The sequence below is a fragment of the Gymnoscopelus microlampas genome (genome assembly GCF_963454915.1).
Source record: "Gymnoscopelus microlampas genome assembly, chromosome: 24".
In the NCBI taxonomy this organism is placed as follows: Eukaryota; Metazoa; Chordata; class Actinopteri; order Myctophiformes; family Myctophidae; genus Gymnoscopelus; species Gymnoscopelus microlampas.
This window is the reverse complement of record NC_139961.1, coordinates 28,451,526-28,472,532: the sequence shown is the minus strand read 5'-3', so window position 1 is coordinate 28,472,532 and position 21,007 is coordinate 28,451,526. Positions and strand designations below refer to the sequence as shown.

The following is a 21,007-nucleotide window of genomic DNA, read 5'->3' as shown; positions in this document are numbered from 1 at the left end:
ACTTCCATGATTCACCTTTTTCTAAAGTAAGCGTGCTTGGGCGGATCTAAAGCGTATTAAGTGTTTCCATGCTCTTGATTACATAATTACGGTATCTAATGAGTCGATTAACTAATGTCTGCCTGAATGAGTCACTCACCAATCTGGAAACTCACCACTTTAGACTCCATGAGCATTCTCCTTATTTCATTGTCTGCATGTTTTGCATAATTACATAGATCCTAGTTATGTTATTTACATAGATGTATGTTTACTTGTTCACAGATGCGATGTATGTTATTTAGATGATATTATTTACATAGATGCTCAGCTTGATACCTGCTGTCGTCTTTTGTCGCTCACAGCTGTTTCCTTAGTAGCTACTAGCTATTCTAATGGGAATACAGTAAGTATAAGTATAAGTATGGGTATTATGTCATGCCTATGTTCCCTCAGTTTAGGATTAGGCTTTGGGTTAGGTTTGGTGGGGTTAGGGTTGGGTGTTATAGCGCCGACATTGCATTTGCCCAAATCAGAGTTAAATTAACACTAACAATTCTACAGTGCCAGGAAAATGTCATGTTATGTGCCAGGCAGATGGACAATACCAGCGAAAAGTTGGTTTCTTTTCAACCCAACACTACGTCATCAGCTGATTTCACTGATTACTCCGAATGACAGAGGAGGAACTGATTAGTGAAATCAACCTGGCGTGGCGTGAAATCAGAGAGGAGGAAGTGATTACAGCCAAACTGATGCCAGTATTTGGGTCTGATCTCGATCCCGAATTTGGAGAGTCTTCGACCACCGATTACAGATGTTTTGAACCATATTTTGTTAAAAAATAGTCATATTTATATTCTAATCAATTTGATTTTGACATATTTAATACAAATTTAAAAAATCATTATGCATGGTACACCAATGTCATCAAAAAAGTCAAATGTCTCTAGAACTGATTAGTGAGATCCGCTGATTTCACAGATTCCCTTCAATCAGGGAGGCGGAACTGATTAGTGAAATCATCTCAGAATGGAAATCCATCAACACTTTGACCTCTGTGAGACACAACTGAATCATTCTTTATACACAGTATTTGAGGCTGTGGCAAAATCCACCATGGTCTTGGAGGTGCAAACAAACAACACAGCATTATATCAGCATTGCGTTTGTGAGACGAATCACATACAGTGATATCCTTTTCTGTTCCGGTGCGAAACTATGGTTACGTATCGTAGAGCAGGAACCTGCAACAACCACCATCTTATGAAAAATGGATACGGGACCTCCTAATATTCAGTTATCAAGCTCCAGAGCCACGAAAATGAGCCAAATTGACACAAGGAGCACTTTTGTTGCACCGTCAACACGCTCACGTGATGTCGAGGCCCTTCCCCTATTCACACTAATTAGAGAAAGATCACTGTAACTAAAGGAATAGGCCATCATAAAGAATAAAAAGGGTTTCACTGGCCAGTCCACTCAGGGTTTTACTGAACATGCAGTTCCTTGGAGAACCAATCAAACGTAGACTAACCGTGTTTTATATGCATTTCACAAAATATGTTAAACATTTTAGGCCTATGTTGCCATCATTTAGTAACTGGGTGAAGATGAATGCGCTGGGGACATCCAAAGCTTGCACCATTGTTTTGTTTACACCCGCCTTCACAGTTTACATACCTGTGACCATGCACTAGCCTTTTCAGTCCAGTTGTTCTCAATGTGGTTCAGGGGGTCCCCAGCTAATGACCGATAGTTTGGAACCAAATGGACACATACGAGTCTGTAACTCCAAGAGTGAACAAATGGACCCTTATGGGCCCATTTTACTGTGTAGATTGGGGTGCCAGAGAACAAAAAATCATATGAAATAGGGGTCCGTGGCCTAATGCATATCAAACTGGGGGTGCTTGAAAGTTTAAGAATCACTGCCTTAAAGCTGATTTTCTACTCTTCTAGGCAATTAATTGCATTCACCTTTCACTGTTACCGTCCTGAAAACCAGCAGTAGCCATAAGGTCTCCAATGACTTGTGCTGGGAACCAGCTGTCTAACTCTGGACTGGAGTTTGATCGCTTTAACATTTACAGGGAAGCCTGTCCTGATTGCAATGCCAGCTCCCCTGCTACGGTGAGCCCAGGGGAATCCCATGCACCGAGGAACCCCAGGCCGACCCCTAGTTCCAACAAATGCAGTGCTTACCTATACCAATACCAATTTCTGGTGTCAACATCAATTTGTATAGGGCCTCTGTATGTGTGTGTGCGTGTGTGTGTGGGTGTGTGTGTGTGTGTGCTCGCGTGTGCGTGTGTGTAAGTGACAGATTGCAGCGAGAGAAGAAGGGAGGGGAAGAGCAAGTGTGTGTGTGTGTGTGTGTGTGTGTGCGTCAGTGGCAGAGATTGCAGTGAGAGAACAAGGGAGAGGAAGAGCAAGTGTGTGTGCGTGCTCCCGTGCACGTGATTCCATTCCATGCATTATTGTGTAAACACTGCACTGCACACCCCATTGAAGGTATAGTTTACTCACCATATTGACTTCTGAGACCATGTCTATGCTCGCCACGTCTATGCTCATCCCAACTGCAACCGGGTCACCTGGAATGAATGGGGCAAGACAAGTAGCCTGTGATTATTCATAGGCCCGTGCATTCACCTGACCACAGCAATGGATGGCGCCAAAAATAAAACTGCCCCTAACAGCGTGGATGAAGATTAGGTCTACACAGGTCTTCAACAGGGGGTCATGGACCCCTAACGGGTCCTCTGAGTTACTACAGGGGGTCCACCAAATCTTTGTGTGATGGGGAACATTAGTCGAAAATAGCAGATCTACAAGCTCACAACGCCTAGCGCTGTGAGGCGTTGTGAGCTTGTAGATTGGCTATTTTCTGAGAGTTTTTGTAGAGGGAAAAAAGAGCTGGCCAAGTACAGAGCCAATGGCCAAGTTGACTAAATATTGAAGGTTTAAAAGGTCTGATACACATTAGCTTAACAACTGTCTATGAAATCTATGAAAAAGTTTAATCTGCAACACAGTTTTATACAATATGGGGGGTCCCTACTTCATCTCTCTCTCATCCAGGGGGTCCTTGGCCTGAAAAACGTTGAAGACCCCTGCTACATACCTCCAAAGTCCGGCCGTAGTCGAATATCATAGCCCTTCAGTAGTTTATCCACCGTCTCCTTCACAAAAGACATATTCCCCGGTTCATTGACGCTGAAATGACAATGACAACAACCCAAATCTCACGTCAAAAATCTTCAAAAACAAACCATCCCAGTCGCACCTTTTTTGGTTGATCAGCCAAAAACACAACTCACCTTTTCGCGCAACAGACAATCGAACCGATAACCAGCGCGGACAGCGCGCGAAATTGACGCGCTCTCCGCATCATAGCCAACATTCCCTTTGCCTTCGATCGTTGTTTACATAAAAAAATAAAAAAATAAATACAAATCAACGAGAAAAGGGGTAAAAGGAGAGGAAAAAAAACAACCGTCAAGACGATCCTCGATCCGGACGGTTTGTAAATCAGAGTAGCCTAATAATCCATTGAGAAAAAAAAGTCACCTGCTGGGATCAGTCAGATAATATCAAATGTGAGACGTTGTGAGCTTGTAGATCAGCTATTTTGTCATCAGCCCCTGTTATTTGAATAGCTCTAGTTGTCCTTTATTTCTGCTTGTCTTCCATTCGCGGGAGCTGTCCGCATATTGATGAGCAGGGGGTCCGCGGGGCTGCTGCTGGTGGCGGCGAAGGCACTCAGTTGTTCAAATGGGAAACGAGAGCTCCTCATCACTCTTCTACCTAACACCATCTATAGCCTACGCCAGTGGTTCTCAACCAGTGGTCCGGGACCCATTTGAGGGTCAAGGACACATTTTTATGGGTCACGCGTAAATTTCAAAACATACAAATAATGATAATAATAATAAATAAAAAAAAGCATTTTTTTTAATGAATTAAAAAAAATCAATGATTTTTCAAAAGAATTTCATGTAGGCTATACAAAAACAAGGACATTCCATAAATTAGAAAACAAATGAATAGTGAAAAATAGCCGATCTATAAGCTCACAACCTGGCGCAAAGTGTTGCTTGTGAGCTTGTAGATCGGCTATTTGCTCTAGTTTGGGTAGGCTACCGTCCAATTTCTCTTTTGGGTCTTGGGCTAAAACGTTTGGGAACCATTGATCTATTCTAGCCAATCCCCTTTCCCTCCGTTGGTGGTCCAGGTGGCTGGTGGTCCGGGGACCACCAGTGGTCGTTGAGGGGGGTTCCAGGTGGTCCCCAGCTAAATGATGGAGAGTTGGCAACCAAATGGACCCTTATTTAGGTAGATCTTTAACTCTTGAGAGTGTAAATTAAACCAAAAGGACCCGTACGCTCTCAAGAGTTAAATCATTGTTAAAGATCTGCATTACTTATTTAAAGAATTGATATTTTGGATCGACGTTTTGCCTGTTAGTTATCTCTCCTATGGTACCAACATCAATACAGCATGGAATTGTGGACAACATCTCATCAAATGACAAAGTCTTGGGTCTAACTGAGACTCGCTAAATCTCATCAAATGGTGAATAAATAATGGACCTTGATATGAATAGGGTTGAAAACTACAGATTCTACGCCAATCCCCCAATTCCCCTCCATTCCCACCACACTAAACATGGCGCGGGACGTTAACAATATCACGCGGGAAAGGGACTATTGTGTTTATTAGCCCAATAATCAGTTATTTTGATTGATTGATTGATTGATTGATTGATTGATTGGGGCCACCCTCGGGCTGATCGCTTAAAATCGCATCTTAAAAACAAAACAAAAACGTTTTAAAGCATGAAATATTCTATATTTTTCCGGCAGAAAAATGTGCTTGTGTGTGTGTGTGCCTGTGCATGTGAGAGAGAGTGTGTGTGCATGTGTGTGCCTGCATGCGTGCGTGCGTTCGTGTGTGTGTGTGTGTGTGTGTGTGTGTGTGTGTGTGTGTGTGTGTGTGTGTGTGTGTGTGTGTGTGTGTGTGTGTGTGTGTGTGTGTGTGTGTGTGTGTGTGTGTGTGCGTGTGTAGCATGCTTACATTGTTGTGTCATAGATAGCGAACAGCTTCTTGTTCCCATCAACAGCATTCCTGCAAAACAAGTGGGGGTGACACTGGTGTTGGTGACTGACAGTTATGATGAAAATGTGTATTCTCATTATAGGCCTGTTATACAAACAACAGCACGCTGGAATCTAACACCATTTTATAACTTTTGTCTTTCGTATGTGTCTTTCTATAAAGACAAAAGAGACAATTATTGCTGGAAATGCTGTACATTTTTACTTCATTGCCACTGGCACTCTCGTACACGCATGCTTGTGCGCGCTTGCACGCACAAACACACGTGATGCTACCATTGTGAGCTTGTAGATCTGATCTGCTATTTTCAAAATGATTTTGTACATTTGAAAACTTGAAATGGGACATTCTGTATAATGAGTACTTTTACTTTTGGTTCTAAGTACATTTTGATACCAATACTTTTGTACTTTTACAATTTTAATTCCGGACTTTTACTTGTAACAGAGTATTTCTACATTGCAATATTGATACTTTTACTCGAGTAAAAAATGTGAGTACTTTTTCCACCTCTGACACACACACACACACACACACACACACACACACACACACACACACACACACACACACACACACACACACACACACACACACACACACACACACACACACACACCAATGAGTTCAATAATTAGTCAATAATGCAGTTGCAGTGGCCACATACAGTATAAACGCTGCAGCACCACTGCAACTTGTGGGGAGCTGTTCATTCCAGGCAGGGCGCTGAAACAGGGAGCTGTCCGCTCCGGGCAGGGTGCTGAAACAGGCTCGTTGACCCTGGACAGCGTTGCCAGATATTGCGAGAGAAATACGCAACTAGGTCTATGAAAACAAGCCCAAAATAATAAACAAGCCTAAAAAATCGCAACCACCATATTTGCAAGAAACTTTACAGAAAAAGAAGCCCAAAGTCGCTTATAAAAAGGTGGACATGGCAACACTGCTCCTGGACCACCGACTGGTGACGAGTCGACGACCGCCTTATTGGAGTATAGAGGCTGAGTGAGTTGTGAACCACATAGCCTACATTTCAAAGGGATTTACGGCGGAGTTAAATCAGACACCAATTACTGTCTATAGGAAATGTGGAACTCGGGTACCCTCTTATGGCAATCTGTAGGATAACGATAACCATGTTTTTTCTTTTCTTCCAAGAATTAATAAGCAGAACTCGCTTTAATAGCAACACAATTATAGTGCGTGCTTTAAAAATATAGGCTATATTAACAACTATTTAAAAAAAGATGGAAGAACCAACCTAAAATAAGACTATGATTAATTGGATGACTTTTAAAAATAAGGAAGATTAGCCTAATAACACATTTTCCATTTAAACAATTAACATTATATCAACAATGGACTAATATTAGCCATTTTGAGAATCACTGTATTTATTTACAGACATACAGCGCCACGATTTCATTCCATTGAGGCAATTAATTAATTCATCAGCCGGGCTTCAAGGTGAAGTGATTTTCACAAATTCGATTCTCCCCCATACAGCATCTCTCACTTCATGTTATGCACGAGTTGCCCTGCTATAGTATAGAGCACCGCTGTCTGCGACCCACGGGATTACCTATTACAATTATTGTTGCAGTGTTCTTCTCTCTCTCTCTCTCTCTCTCTCTCTCTCTCTCTCTCTCTCTCTCTCTCTCTCTCTCTCTCTCTCTCTCTCTCTCTCTCTCTATTCAAAGGTTTGCAAAAATGTTCACGATTTTTCAAAAATAGCAGATCTACAAGCTCACAGCCTGCATGAAGTGATGCTGCATGTGCGCTTGTAGATCTGCTATATGTTTGAAAAGCCAACGTATAAGCTATGGATAAAGTGGATACAATGATTTTCTCTCTCTCTCTCTCTCTCTCTCTCTCTCTCTCTCTCTCTCTCTCTCTCTCTCTCTCTTCAAGCAGCAGCGGCACAGTGCAGGCATCAGGCCAGATGTGCATGCAGGAGACTGAACCAATCTTAGGTGAAATCGCAGCAAGGCTGCCAAGGCAACGGACGTGTACTATGATGATGATGATGATGATGATGATGATGATGGTGCTGCTGATGCTTGCTGCTGTGCTCAACAACACCCCGAGAAACCATTAGCGGGACGTGCTGCTAGTCTGGAGACGGAAAGGTGGTAGACACTAGACTCTCTATACGTCGCATGATGTTGTGGACTCATTGAAAGGAAGGCAGCCAGACAGACGGTCGACATCAGTGACTCGGGGGGAACAATAACCACAGCAGCCTTGCCAGACTGGATCAAGAATAAGAGGAGCTGAACCACCACGAGATCGTGGGGCAATTGAAATAAAAAAAAAGGTGCAAAGACAAGACACACTCCGGCCGTTGTTGCTTTTTAGGGGGATCGGAATCTGATGGCGTCGGATCGTCATTTAGGTAACCCCATTTTCTTCTTCTTACTATGGCTGTGTTTCAATTCAGAGCTATATGGGGGCTACAGATTCTTTTTTTCTTTTTTTATTGGGGGGGGGGGGGGGGGGGGGGGGGGTCGTGGTCTGGGGGGCAACAATTGAGGAGGGGGTACAGGTTTGAATGGTAATTCCTAATGTGTGCTGGTTGTCTGTTGTGAAGCTCTGCCACGATTACAATTGCAGGAAACTGTTATGTATTTGTCTAATCGTGTAGCTATGTCTTTAAAGGAATTACCTAAAATGTGATGTTTATTCATTATTATTAAAATTATTATATATTTTTTTACGAAGATGCTCATAACATTTGGATTTGAAGCACAACTGTATGAGTATATACTACATCTGTCATAATATAATGTGCTCTGTGAATGAACTTGACTTAGTTGAGACTTGATGTGTGGTGGCTGGTAAGAGTTTGAGACCGCATGCAGGCAGCCTTATTGAGCACACTGATTGTCCTGTCAATTGATGGACGGATTAATGGGCTGCCTCCACATGCAAATTAGATAAAGAGTTCCTGCGTGTCACTCTGGGTCGCTTATCAGCCTGGCACTTTCATTGTGCCTCTGAGACAAGATTAATACAACATGATGTAAGGAGGAAGATGATGATGAGGAGGATGATGATGATGATCATCATCATCTTCATCATCATTGTCATCATCATCATCATCAGCAGCATGGACATGATGACATGGATGGAGATGATGTGATGGCTGGTGTGGTGCATTTTATCTGTGTGTGTGTGTGTGTGTGTGTGTGTGTGTGTGTGTGTGTGTGTGTGTGTGTGTGTGTGTGTGTGTGTGTGTGTGTGTGTGTGTGTGCGATTTGTGAGGCCCACACATGTATTGTAGAAATTGAGAAGGAAGTAGTTGTTTTATGGTTAAAAAATATATTTTTAGAGTTACTGTAGGTTTACAATTAGGAAAAGATTCAGGTTGGGGTCAGAGATGGTGTTAGGCATTTATAAGTTAGGTTTTGGGGTTAGGGTTAGATTTATGCTCCATATTCATACTTATACTTAGTTGCACACCGGTGTCATGCACCGAAAATAGCAGATCTACAAGCTCACAACACATTGTGCTTTGACGTGCTTTTTAGATCTGCTATTTTTGGGGGTATAGGGTAAAAAATGGCACAGAATTGTAAAAATGTCATCCTAAAATGTTAATGTCCTCTCAAGTATGGTAATACAAATGTGCGCGCATGTGTGTTTTGTGTGTGTGTGTGTGTGTGTGTGTGTGTGTGTGTGTGTGTGTGTGTGTGTGTGTGTGTGTGTGTGTGTGTGTGTGTGTGTGTGTGTGTGCGTGTGTCGTGTGTTGTGTGTCTGTGTTGCAGCTGCTCTGAACTACAAAGTGACCCGGGTTTCAGCTATGGCACGGCTTCTCATTTCTCTCCTGCTGGCGTGTGGATGCCAAGAGAGGTTGGTTTGATGGATTTGATCCAAAGATAAGAGAAAAAAGGGAACAAATCTGAACACTTACATAAAAGCCTGCAAACGACTCCAAGATTTTGTCATTTTCAAGTCCGTCAGATCTTTGCAATTAGAACTTTTCCTTTGTTTCGTGAATTCACAATACGAAAACTTTGTTTCCATTGTTTAGATCAATGCTTCAGTGAGCAATGATCAGTGGACATGTATAATTTGTAATAATCACCAGTGTGTGAAACAGTAGGCATGAGAAGAGACACTCAAAGCCCTCCATTTATGCATCACAGAATATTAGTTCCTGCATCAAAATCTCCATAATGTGGTACTGAGCCACTGAGTCCCAGCAATGTGATGCCTCAGTGAATGGGTTATCCACATACAGTATTATGTGGATAACCCATTAATTCTGTGAATAACCCATTCACTGAGGCATCACGCACGGGCTCCACATCACACATTGCTGAGACCCGGTGGCTTACTAAGCCTCGCAGTGTTGTACTTGCAATTTCACAGGGGCCAGATTTCTCTCACAACCTGGTGTTGCTCTCCTCCTCCGCTCCCATGCCTTCTGTCACCCGTCACTCTCCGATAGTCTCTCATTTTCCTCATAAACCAGAGAAAATATGCTCCTCTTTATTGTCCAATTTGTCCTTTTTCTTCACTCTGCATCTAACAGGCCAAACTCGACCAATCATTTAGGTTTTGGATGGCATATCGCAGATGTAATCGTGTCTACCGGTATTTTTAGTACTAGTGTTGATTAATAATAAATCAAGCCACTGTGTCGTTAATGCGGTGAGCTGACTAATCACAACACAGCCGTGTCATTTGCGGAGCATTCTGGGACGGGGTGTAACTTATCACAGGGCTGTCCCATCTCTCATCCCTCCATAAACCAGCCTGATTACAATGTGGGCTAACATCTGACCTTGTGTGTATACATAACTGCTGCTGAACCCTTCTGTTCTGTTCTGTTCTATGCTCTGTTTGGTCCTCTCCTCTCCTCTCCTCTCCTCTCCTCTCCTCTCCTCTCCTCTCCTCTCCTCTCCTCTCCTGTTCCTCTTCTCCTCTTCTCCTCCTCCTCCTCCTCTCAGCCTGTGCCAGACCCTGCCGGAGGCTCCGAAGACTGCCATTGACAACAGTACAGTATTCACCAGGATCCTGGATGGACTGCTGGATGGTTACGACAACAGGCTCCGTCCAGGACTGGGAGGTAATATCGCCCTCAGACGAGGGCAGCAGACAGTACAAATGCAGAGTGTCAATTTAACTCTGAGAATGTAAAAATGGAATGAACCCTGCGAGGCCCCGATTCATACTTGGTCGAGTGCCTGGCGGTGTCATGCGCCGAGAATAGCCGACCTACAAGCTCACAACGCGACGCGTTGTGAGCTTGTAGGTCTGCTATTCTCGGTCGTTCTTAGGCACTGTCGTACAGTGAAGCTTAAATTAGGCTTAAGGGTCTCAGAGTTAAATTCACTCAGCGTTTTGCTCTGCAGTGAATTAGAATCCGAATCAATTTCATTGGCTGTATTTGCACATCCCTTACAATGTATGTAGTTCCTACATATAAAGAGATTACAGTAATATGATTTTAGATCTTTTTAACAGAAAACAGGTGAACTGGGGAGAAGGGGTATGGGAGCGTATTTGTGGGATTACCCACAGACCTGTCTACGACGGGGACATTTATTTACGCTGTAGATTAAAAATCGCAGTAGATTTGACTTCTACAGTACCTGTTATGGACCAAAGTAATCCACAGGAAGTTGAAAGTAATCAAATTACATTTCTGATTATGAGTAATCTGAGTGGGCTATGTTGGTGACACTGAAGGATATGTTTTGAATCAATAATCCAACGTGTACAAATATGTATTTAACCACTAAAAACAAAGAGGACAATACAACGACTTTATGGTTATGGGTTTGTATTTAGAATAAGTTTACACAAAACGAGAGAATAAAGGCAATCAAAAAAGGAATAGTCTAAAAGCGACTTATTAGTATAATACTGTAGTTCAAAAGGTTCTCTGACTCTCCGAGGCAGGAGACGTTAATACTGTATATTGAGTGGTTGTTGACATTCCGATTCCAGTTGCACACGAGGTGGCATGTATTGTTTGGACTCCAAATCTTGGTCAGTCCATCCTTGACTCCGGTGGACAAGGCCTCTTCCTGTGGCAATCCTGCTTCGTTCCCTTGGTAACCAAGTTCTTTATCAAGACAAAGTTCATCGTAACTTCACCCCTCCTGTATGTGCTGTAAACAAATTGCTTCTAACTCCCAATATTATTGCGCTCTGAGAGCTGAATGAAGTCAACAAGGTTAGAGGAACAACGAAATCGGTCTTCTGCAGGGAAAGTTTAACAAAACACATGCACAGAATGTAGCAGCATTGACCTAATGACCTTGCGTATAGAGAAGAAATCAGCGTCCAAGTTCACGTTCCCGACTGCCTGACATCTTACTATGAACGTGACATGAGTTAGGCAAGAGAGGTCACTAAAATATGATATGATGTTAGATATCATGATCATACATAAAATAGTTCCTATTCTCTGTTCTCTGAAATATTTCTAGCATTCAGTTGTAACAGTGGTATGTTAACAACCCTCACAAACTCAAGCTACCTCACCTGGCTTTCAGATTATTCTAATCCCACATTTTCTTATTCAAATGTGAGTTTTACAACATTGTAAAGGGCCATTCACGCCATGCACTATAACTATAATGATAACCTATAAATATAATAATAATCTATAACTATAATGATAACCTATCGTTCACATTGTCTTTGTTATAGTGGTGGTGTGGACTCTGCCATTAGGGCCGGGCAATTAATCTTAAATATATCAAAGCCGATATTTAGAACAAATAATCGACTTAATCTTGCTCATGTAGGTTAATTGATTAATCAAGAAGATTTAAAAAATATAGGGATGTCCGATATTATCGGCCTCCCGATATTATTGGGCCGATATTAGCATAAAATTTTATATCGGAAAATATCGGTATCGGTTTAAAAAAAAAATATATATATATTTTTTTAATTATTTTTAAATAAGTTACAGGAGTTCTTACTGTATGGTGTGTGTGATATGAAATGTGAGCTTACTATAATCACAGTAATCCTTAATCATATTCCATCATATTCAAGGGCTTTCATAGAGAAATGAGACAGACTCCAGTCACTTTCAAATTAGAGCACTGCAGAGGGCAGGTGTGTTTGTCTGTGTCCAGCTGACGCTTGTTGGCACTCGTTAATGTTATAGGCATCAAAGCAATTATGCTTCTGCACTGTCAAATAGGCCTACATCTAATCTAAGATTAGTGAGACTCATTGAAATGACCACCAGTGAGTCCCAGGACTCATTTTGTTGAAAACCTAACAACATCACTGTGTTATATTATATTTATTAGATATTATATTGATATTATAGCAATTATATTTCATTAGATATATGATGTTGTTACCTGACAATTAGTTGACTTTTGGTGAAAAAGCCTGCATATATCGGTCTCGGTTGATATCGGTATTGGAAATTAGGAGTTGGACAATATCGGTATATCGGTTATCGGTAAAAAAAGTCAATATCAAACATCCCGACAGAGACGATATAGAGTATTGTTTTTAGATTTCTTATATCAACGACTCAACACAAAACAATTCATATAAATTGTTAGTCGATTAGTCTGATAACTCTGATTAACCACTTAATTGTGTATTAGGATATACTTCGTTGTACAACGATGGCCTACACAAAAAGTGAAAATAGCCAGAGCTTGTAGATCTGCTATTTTGACTTATTTTATTTCTAAAATAATCGTTCTTTAATCGTAATCGAGGCAAAAGTTTGAAATAATCATGATATTGATTTGAAGTCATATCGCCCAGCGATATCTGCCGTCCATTTAAGTTAGAACGGCTTTTATAACTATAGTTAACGTTTTTACTATATTTCTTTTGGTGCATTCTATCGTTAACCCATTAAAACCGGGAAAGCATCTGTGTCATTTTAGATTCCAGCTATACATATATATATATATATATATATATATATATATATATATATATATATATATATATATATATATATATATATATATATATATATATATATATATATAGCAACATACGTTTTTCTGAAAATTCAGGTAAATGGGTTTATAGCGTTTTGACATTTTAAAAGCTATAATGCCAGCGCTTCCGGCACGCCCCCTTAACCTTCTGTCCCAGAACCCATTGCACAACCGCGTGGAAACTCCCACTTTTACTCCAGCGATTTCACGCGTTGATTGGCGGGTAATGGTCAAAGTCTTGACAGATACAAGCTGCGGAAAACCGAGCGCGAGATGCATTCCATGTCAACTGTGACTGCGAGGCGGGCGTACACGTGTCGGGGCCCGCTGTCTCCCCTGCAACAACTGATGGGTTCATCCGTTTCTTGTGCGCTGCCGTGGAAAGAATCGGTAAATCGATGGAGCCCTCTCCTCTCAGTGCAAAACCTTAACGCCATGTACGGGGAAGATGTCTTTCACAGTGTGCTCTCTGACTGTCAACCTTGAGAGCCCAGCACTTTTCCATTCAGAGACGGAGAGACTTGCATTTTGAAAGAAGCTATTGAAAAGAATGCTTTTTTTCCCCTGTTTGATTTTCTTCACCATCACCCACCTTTCTCTCCCCCCCACCCCCCCTCCATCTCTCTCTCTGTGGGTAATTTTCCACCTCCATACACCGCCTTGTCCAATCACTTTGATGTTGCCACTTTTATTTGCGGCCATGAACATTTTTTTTTCTCTCCACTGCGTTTTTCACTTCAGTATACTTTCTCCCCGTAATGAGGAGGGAATGGGCCCTGTTTTGTCAGAGTAAATGCCTGATGTGTCATGGCTAAAGTGTGCTCGCCTCATCCTGGTAACCGTTGCTACCTCTTGACAAGAAGTCTATAAATACATACGGGAAAAAACACTCGAGCTTGTCATTCGCCAGTCAGTGGCGCTCGCTGCTCCGCCGTGCATGAGGGTGGCAGGTGATTTTGTGACATTGCTGGTGGGAATGACAGCATGAATAAATACAAATATTGTCTTTCAGACATACTGTACACGTATGGCAAACAAATTGGAATTGCAAGGTGTGACATGAACACGTAGTAATTCCCTGTTGTTGGCCCAACAGCTTTTTGCAAGTGTAGACATTTTTCATTCCAGGCGCTCGCGTGGTGCAGTGGGAAAGTCACTGCCCACCACCACGGAGGTTGTGGGTTCGAATCCACCGTGGTGCATCCCGGCTTTGTCGAGCGTCTATATGAACCCAATTGACTCGTGTTCGGGGGAGGGAAGGCGGCCGGGGCGGGTGATATTGGTCATTGCACGTACTCCTGGGGGTAAAAAATAATTGGCTACTCTAAATTATAAAAACATTTTAAAAAATGTATTCATTCTGTTCACAAATATTTTGTTTTCTCTCCGTTCCTTACGGTATGACTCACCATAGTGTCCCCTCTACCCTGTTACTTCCGCAGAGAACGTCACAGAGATCAAGACAAACATCTTTGTCACAAGTTTTGGGCCAGTGTCGGACACAGAGATGGTGAGTTCAACAGCAGTGAATAACATGAAGGCTCAGGGCTGGGGATATCTGGGGATGTTTTTTTAAAGATCATTTTAAAACAACATTTTGACAAGAACACAATTTCCACTTGTCTTCACTGTCAACAGATTGAAATAATTATTCGATGTTGTAATGCTAGACAGCCATAAAAAGAGATTGAGATAGAGAGAGAGAGCCTCACTTGCTCTTTCACTGGGATGGGAATAGAGTGTTACAGTTTGCAGTCGGCCGTAGCCCAGTGGGTAGAGAGGCCTCCATGGACAATGGTTCCCAAACTGGGGGGCGGGCCCCCCGGGGGGTCTCCAGATGATTAGCTTAATGTGTTTTCTCACCCAACATTATTTTCCCACTCAACGGAAAACAAACTAACATACAGTAGTGTATGCAGGGTATCTGCACATTTCTAAAGTGACAATTTAAGGACTTTTAAGACCTTTTTAATAGATTAAAAAAGTAACCAACGGCCTAGGCCGTGGCGTCGCGGTCTAGGCACCCTTGGTTGAAATCCCTTAACAGACAGCGTGCCGCGGGTTCGCGTCCCGTTCCCGACGGCCTTTGCTGCGTGTCTTCCCCCATCTCTCTCCCCATTTCCTGTCAGACTACTTTCTCTGTCCCTCTCCAAATAAAGCAATAAAAGCCCCAAAAAAAAAAAAATCTTTAAAAAAAGTAACCAACAAACTATACTATAAAAATGGTCACATTTTGGCCAAATTGTCAAATATTACCTAAGAAAGAGGCAAATATTGTGAAAATAGACGATCTCCAAGCTCACAACTTCTAGTCAGGCCATTTTCACAATATTTATCTGTGGAACCGAGTCAAACTAAATGTAATGCCTCAACTCCTACAATTCCTGACCTCAATCAATTATCCAGTTCTAGGCAACATATTATTTCCACACAACAGCTCTAAGGTGTATTAAAGACATAGTTCAATGTTGAAAATGAGTGGTATTCTCCTTTAACTCCCAAAGATTTCATTGGAAATCTGCAGTGGAAACTTCTGGCTTGGCCTACAAAATTACACCATGGCTGTGGCACTCTAATTGGCAACTTTAGCAAATTCAGTGTGGGCGACTTTTCTAGGCTTTAATCATCAGAATTTCAATGAACACGGCTGGCAAAATTACCCGACTGTGTTTGTTATAAATCATTCACTGTCTTATTAATCCATTGCACTTTACAGGATTATACGGTTCCGTCCCAATAGGAAAACACATTACATCTTCTGTCATTACGTTTGGCAAAATGATATATGACACATGCCACACTTTGACAGCAACAGCCAGCGCCACTAATACATGGCTCATAATTCCCTTGAAAAGGTTACAAATGTGATTGATTGATGGGATGTGGTGTTAGCAGCTGACCACTCTGTGGCTCATAAAAGCTTGTCGGCCAGTCCACTAACAGTGTCATTAGTCTAAGGGGTTCAGCATTGCATTTGCGTTGCCATTGGCTCCTTCATTTCTTAGCTCGGAGCCAGTCGATATGGTATTTGCGCGTGGAGACAAACGCGTGGGATGGATTTCTGCATCAGCGCATCAGAAAGATCGAATCCAATCTAGGCTGTTCAGAAAAGCTGCACAGAAGGATGGAATGGCCAGCACAAATGTCCTGATATAAAGTGCATACAAGACTGTCCAATATATATACTATTTATTTTTCCTCTATTATGCACTTTGAAAAATTCTCAATTTAACTTAGGGTGTAAAACATGCAGACCCTGTCAGAGTTAAATTGACACTGAGGATTTATCTGTGGTCTACAACACTGTAGACCCTGTCTAGATGGCTATAATGCTTTTTAAAATAGACTCTTATTGGAAGAGTGTAGCAGAGTAGAGTCTTTCTAGTGTGAGCCAACATGCACAATTATCAGCACCCTGACTCTGTTTTGACTTGAATGGAAATAGAGCCTTAATTAGTATCATTGGTAACACATGTGAAGGAAGCATTTGGAAGCAGCCCAATAAACCTAACCTAACCCCCCTCCTGTTCCTTCAGAACTGTACTTTCTTTTTGAGAAATCAGGTAAACAAACAAATCTTCTCTGTGGGGTGGAAACCTCATTTGTCCAAAGCGACGCTAAGCGACGCGTTTCGAGCTTGTAGATCTGCTGCTTTTGTGTGACGCTGTAGTTTTATCAAGTATGGCGTTTATTTACGAAAAACTCCCAAAAGGTATGTTTTTACTTTTTGGGACAACGTCAACATGTGACGTGAAGGGTGAGCAAAAAAGTCATTATGACTTTTGGGGAATACATGATTTACGATTCTGTGCCTATCGGTACATAACTTGGACGGCACTGAGTCGACTCCACGCTGACTTTTTTTTGTCAGACTGTCAAAAACGCTGAGAACTGGACTTCCGCATTGCTGGAAGTCCCAATAAGTCAACATGTGCCTTATCCCCCCCCCACCAAAAAGTTAGAATATGGAGATAGGAGGTTTATGCCCGCCTAACCTATCACACCCCTCCTGTCCCTCCTTCAGGAGTACACCATCGATGTGTTCTTCCGCCAGAGCTGGAAGGACGAGCGGCTGTGCTTCAAGGGCCCAATGGAGATGCTGCCGCTCAACAACCTGCTGGCCAGCAACATCTGGACGCCGGACACCTTCTTCCTCAACGGCAAGAAGTCCATCGCCCACAACATGACCACGCCCAACAAGCTGCTGAGGCTGAAGGACGACGGCACCCTGCTCTACACCATGAGGTAAGGCCCTGGATGGAGGATCTATGGCAGTGCTGTCAGGTCTATGAAGCCATCTATGAAATCTATGAAAAAGTTGAATCTGCAACACAATTGTATAGCCTACAGTATGTAGTGGGGGGTCCCTGCTTCATTTCTCTCTCAGCTAGGGGGTCCTTGGCTTAAAAAACGTTGAGGACCCCTGGAATTGAGGGTTTAAGTGGTTAATTGGATTCATGTTAATGTGTATTTTCAGACAGTTAACCACTTAAACCCTCAATTCCACTTAAACCCTCAGTTTCAATACTTAAAACTTGTACTTGATCTGCTCTTTTGCCCCCTACACCAAACCTCTTTGCCAAAAATAGATGATCTACAAGCTCACAACGCCTTGTACATCTGCAATTTTTGATTAGCCAACATATACTGTAACATAAGGATAGAAGAAGTAATATGCAGTATTTTCCTATTGAGATGGAACCGTATAATCCTGTAAATAGCCATCCATAAATAAATGGATGGATAAATGATTGAATTGGTTCAAATGATTGGGATGCTATGTTAACTACTTTTGCTGGGGACCCCCTGGAACCCCCTCAAGGGCCACTGGGGGTCCCCGAACCCCACTTTGAGAACCGATGTGTAACTCTCTATAAGGTGTCATGTGCCTGGATGTATTTCAACATCGGATGAGTCATAATAACAGATAGGCCTATCTAGGTTATTTTGGAATCCTAAATAATAGTTTATTATATATTAATGTTATATCAGGACACTGTAGTTACAGTAAAGTACCTGTATACCATCTGAAATGCAGTAGTACTAATGTTCATGGATGGCACCCAGCACCACAGCAAAACAGTGCCACCCAGTGGCCACTCATGGTCTGTGTAGTGTAGACTGATATATTTAGGGGTTTAAAGGAGCTCAACCATACATGCTAGCTTTTTAATGTGTTTTCAACACTGGCAACCATACACCCTGTAAGGAAACAATGAAAAGGTATAATAATGATATAATAGTGCAGTGTATATTAAAGAAAAAGTGAAAAAAAACAACACTTTTATAACCGCATTCAAACCCCAGTCTCACTCATCGGAAACCAGTTAACAAGTTTGGCATATAGTGGATGCTGTTGACTTACAAAGTGAGAGATCAGTGTAAATGGCACGAACCCCTAGTCTACTGACAACAGGGTAAATGTGAATAGAGTGCAAAGAAAGCAATCAAGTGCTATAAAGCAACCAGGATACCAGGAAGAATCTAACCTGAAACAACAGACTATCTACACAGTAAATAATATTAGCATTTGTGGATAAGCAAACAGATAAGTCTAAATAAATCGTCTCTGTCGAGTGGAAACGTCATAATACTTTTCAGGATTGAAATTTAAAAGAACGCAAAAGTAGCAGATCTACAAGCTTGTGGATCTGCTACTTTCAATGCTTTTGTGTGACGCTGACGCTGTTTTGTGGGGGGTGACCACTACTGCTCAGCCAAAGGAGCCCCCTGGCCAATGGAGATAGCCTTCTGGACTTCTGGGCTGCATGGGCTACTCATCTCCATAAAGCCATAAATGTCGTTGTGTACGCCAGTGTTTCCCAGCCCTTTCTGCATCAGGGCCCCACTTGACAATCCGCAAGAGTGTTCGCGGCCCACCCACCTGACCATGCACTTAACACGGCAGCCAATGCGGCTGTCGTGTTTTAAGTGGTCAGTTAATCGATTGATTGACCAATCAATTGATTGTGTGATAAAAACTTAGTGTTTTGCCTATTAGTTGGGGAGCCCCCACTTGCAATATCCTCATAGCCCAGTGGTTTTCAACCTTTTTCATGCCAAGGACCCCTAAATTGATATACATTTGGCCGCGGACCCCCATTTGAAAATGTTTTGTGCCAGGGACCCCCAGAAGCAAAGATATCAGTTAATTTTCGTTTTAAAAAATATAAATATTCAAAGATATGCACACTTTTTCAAGGATTTTCAAAAATAGCAGATCTACAAGCTCATAGCGCGGCACCGAGTGCCGCGCTATGAGCTTGTATATCTGCTATTTTTGAATAGCCAAAGCTAAGTGGTTAAAAAGGATTGTGACGCTACAGTATGTTAACTCATTAAGTGTTAAGTCAAGGACCACTGGTGGTCCCCGGACCACTGGTTGAAAACCACTGTCATAGCCCACCAGTGCCCACCCCGGCCCACAGATTGTGAACAGCTGGTGTCAGTGTTTATGTGTAACCTAAGTGGGAAAAAAAACAAAGCCAACACCGGATTCTGTGTCTCATTAGCAATGAAACCAGGCGCTCTGGATTTGCGTTGTTAGTGTTTACAGTTGTGCAGCCGGCACACAGTATAGAGAGCTCAGCGTGCGTGACCCTTTGACCAGAGAATTAGAATAACTCAATGCTTGGTGACGACTTATCCCGGGGAGTTTACTGTACCCATAGGACTTAAGAGAGAGACACTGTCATGGACAAGAGCACTCTGTGTGATGGCAGTGCTGCGGACCGCAGGCAACATAATGCTGGGCGGAACTTAGATTATCCATGTCGTCGCTGTAGAGTTGAAACCTTGTATGTAACAAAACTGTTACTTTTCAAGAAATGGAAAAGAATATTCTTTCTGTCCCTCTCTGTCTCTCCTGCTGTCTGTCTCTGTCTCTGTCACAATCTGACACACACACACACACACACACACACACACACACACACACACACACACACACACACACACACACACACACACACACACACACACACACACACACTTACTTGCTTACTTACTTGCTTACTTGCACACGCACACACTGCATACACGCGGCATACACACACACTAAGTAGATACATATGTAGAGTGCTTGCCACTTAAGCGGAGTGCGTCGATCATAGACATAGTTTGTGCACTCACGTGCGCATGCATCGGCGTGCATGCCATAGATGACAGCCATGTTTACCACATTAATCAGTCGCGGCAGCCCTGACCTTTGAACTCGACTGCTGAGCTCAGGAAGCAGAGGATTGTGTGCGTGTGTGTGTGTGTGTGTGTGTGTGTGTGTGTGCGTGCGTGTGCGTGCGTGCGTGCGCTCACATGCATGTTTGAATGTGCTGCACATCTGTTTCAATGCATTTGTGCGCCTTAACATAGATATATCACGTGAGGTTGTTACTGTGTGAGTTATTGTGTGTATGTGTGTGTGACAGACAGACAGACAGACAGACAGACAGACAGACAGACAGACAGACAGACAGACAGACAGACAGACAGACAGACATAGAGGCATGTGTGCACAGGCAAATGTAACTCAGTATAATTTCTTTTTTTTTTAAATTGACCCAAATGGCAGGTCCATTTTTATACTCTCAGAGCTAAATGAACACAGAGAGTATGCTACCGTGCATTAGGCTGCTGTTAGTCATATGCTCGTAACAGTACTTCTATATTACCAGCGGGATATAACTATGAGAGTGACGACACTAGCGTAGACTCCCATTGTAAGAATGGAATGCGGAAGTTCTCTTTCTCAATGAGGAAGTTCCAATGTTTGGAACTACAGGAGGCAACATCCCGCTTTGCGGCGAGATCACAGCGTGACGCAACTCTCTCTCTCTCTGTATATCGCTGTATACAGTATTATACAACCAGAGCTTAGTTACTTATAACACCACTGTACCTAGATTTACAGTACTGCTTCCATATCTTAGAGAGCACAGCATTATACCCAGGGCCGGATCAAGACTTTG

The 21,007-nt window shown here is 42.4% G+C and overlaps 2 protein-coding genes across 2 annotated transcripts in view; one reads left to right on the top strand and one right to left on the bottom strand.

Annotated features, from left to right (window-relative positions):
• Positions 1–21,007, bottom strand: part of LOC311041131 (gamma-aminobutyric acid receptor subunit beta-3-like) — a gene marked incomplete at its 5' end in the record, with an annotated part of 110,586 nt that overhangs the window by 60,598 nt on the left and 28,981 nt on the right. Inside the window, 3 exons of the mRNA XM_084051633.1 lie at positions 2,509–2,576; positions 3,107–3,198; positions 5,059–5,109. Coding sequence (XP_083907759.1) covers positions 2,509–2,576; positions 3,107–3,198; positions 5,059–5,109 — 211 coding nt within the window. The remainder of the gene's footprint in view (positions 1–2,508; positions 2,577–3,106; positions 3,199–5,058; positions 5,110–21,007) is intronic.
• Positions 10,078–21,007, top strand: part of LOC311041132 (gamma-aminobutyric acid receptor subunit alpha-5-like) — a gene marked incomplete at its 3' end in the record, with an annotated part of 52,802 nt that continues 41,872 nt past the window's right edge. Inside the window, exons 1-3 of the mRNA XM_084051634.1 lie at positions 10,078–10,174; positions 14,486–14,553; positions 17,068–17,288. Coding sequence (XP_083907760.1) covers positions 14,551–14,553; positions 17,068–17,288 — 224 coding nt within the window. The 5' untranslated portion in view covers positions 10,078–10,174; positions 14,486–14,550. The remainder of the gene's footprint in view (positions 10,175–14,485; positions 14,554–17,067; positions 17,289–21,007) is intronic.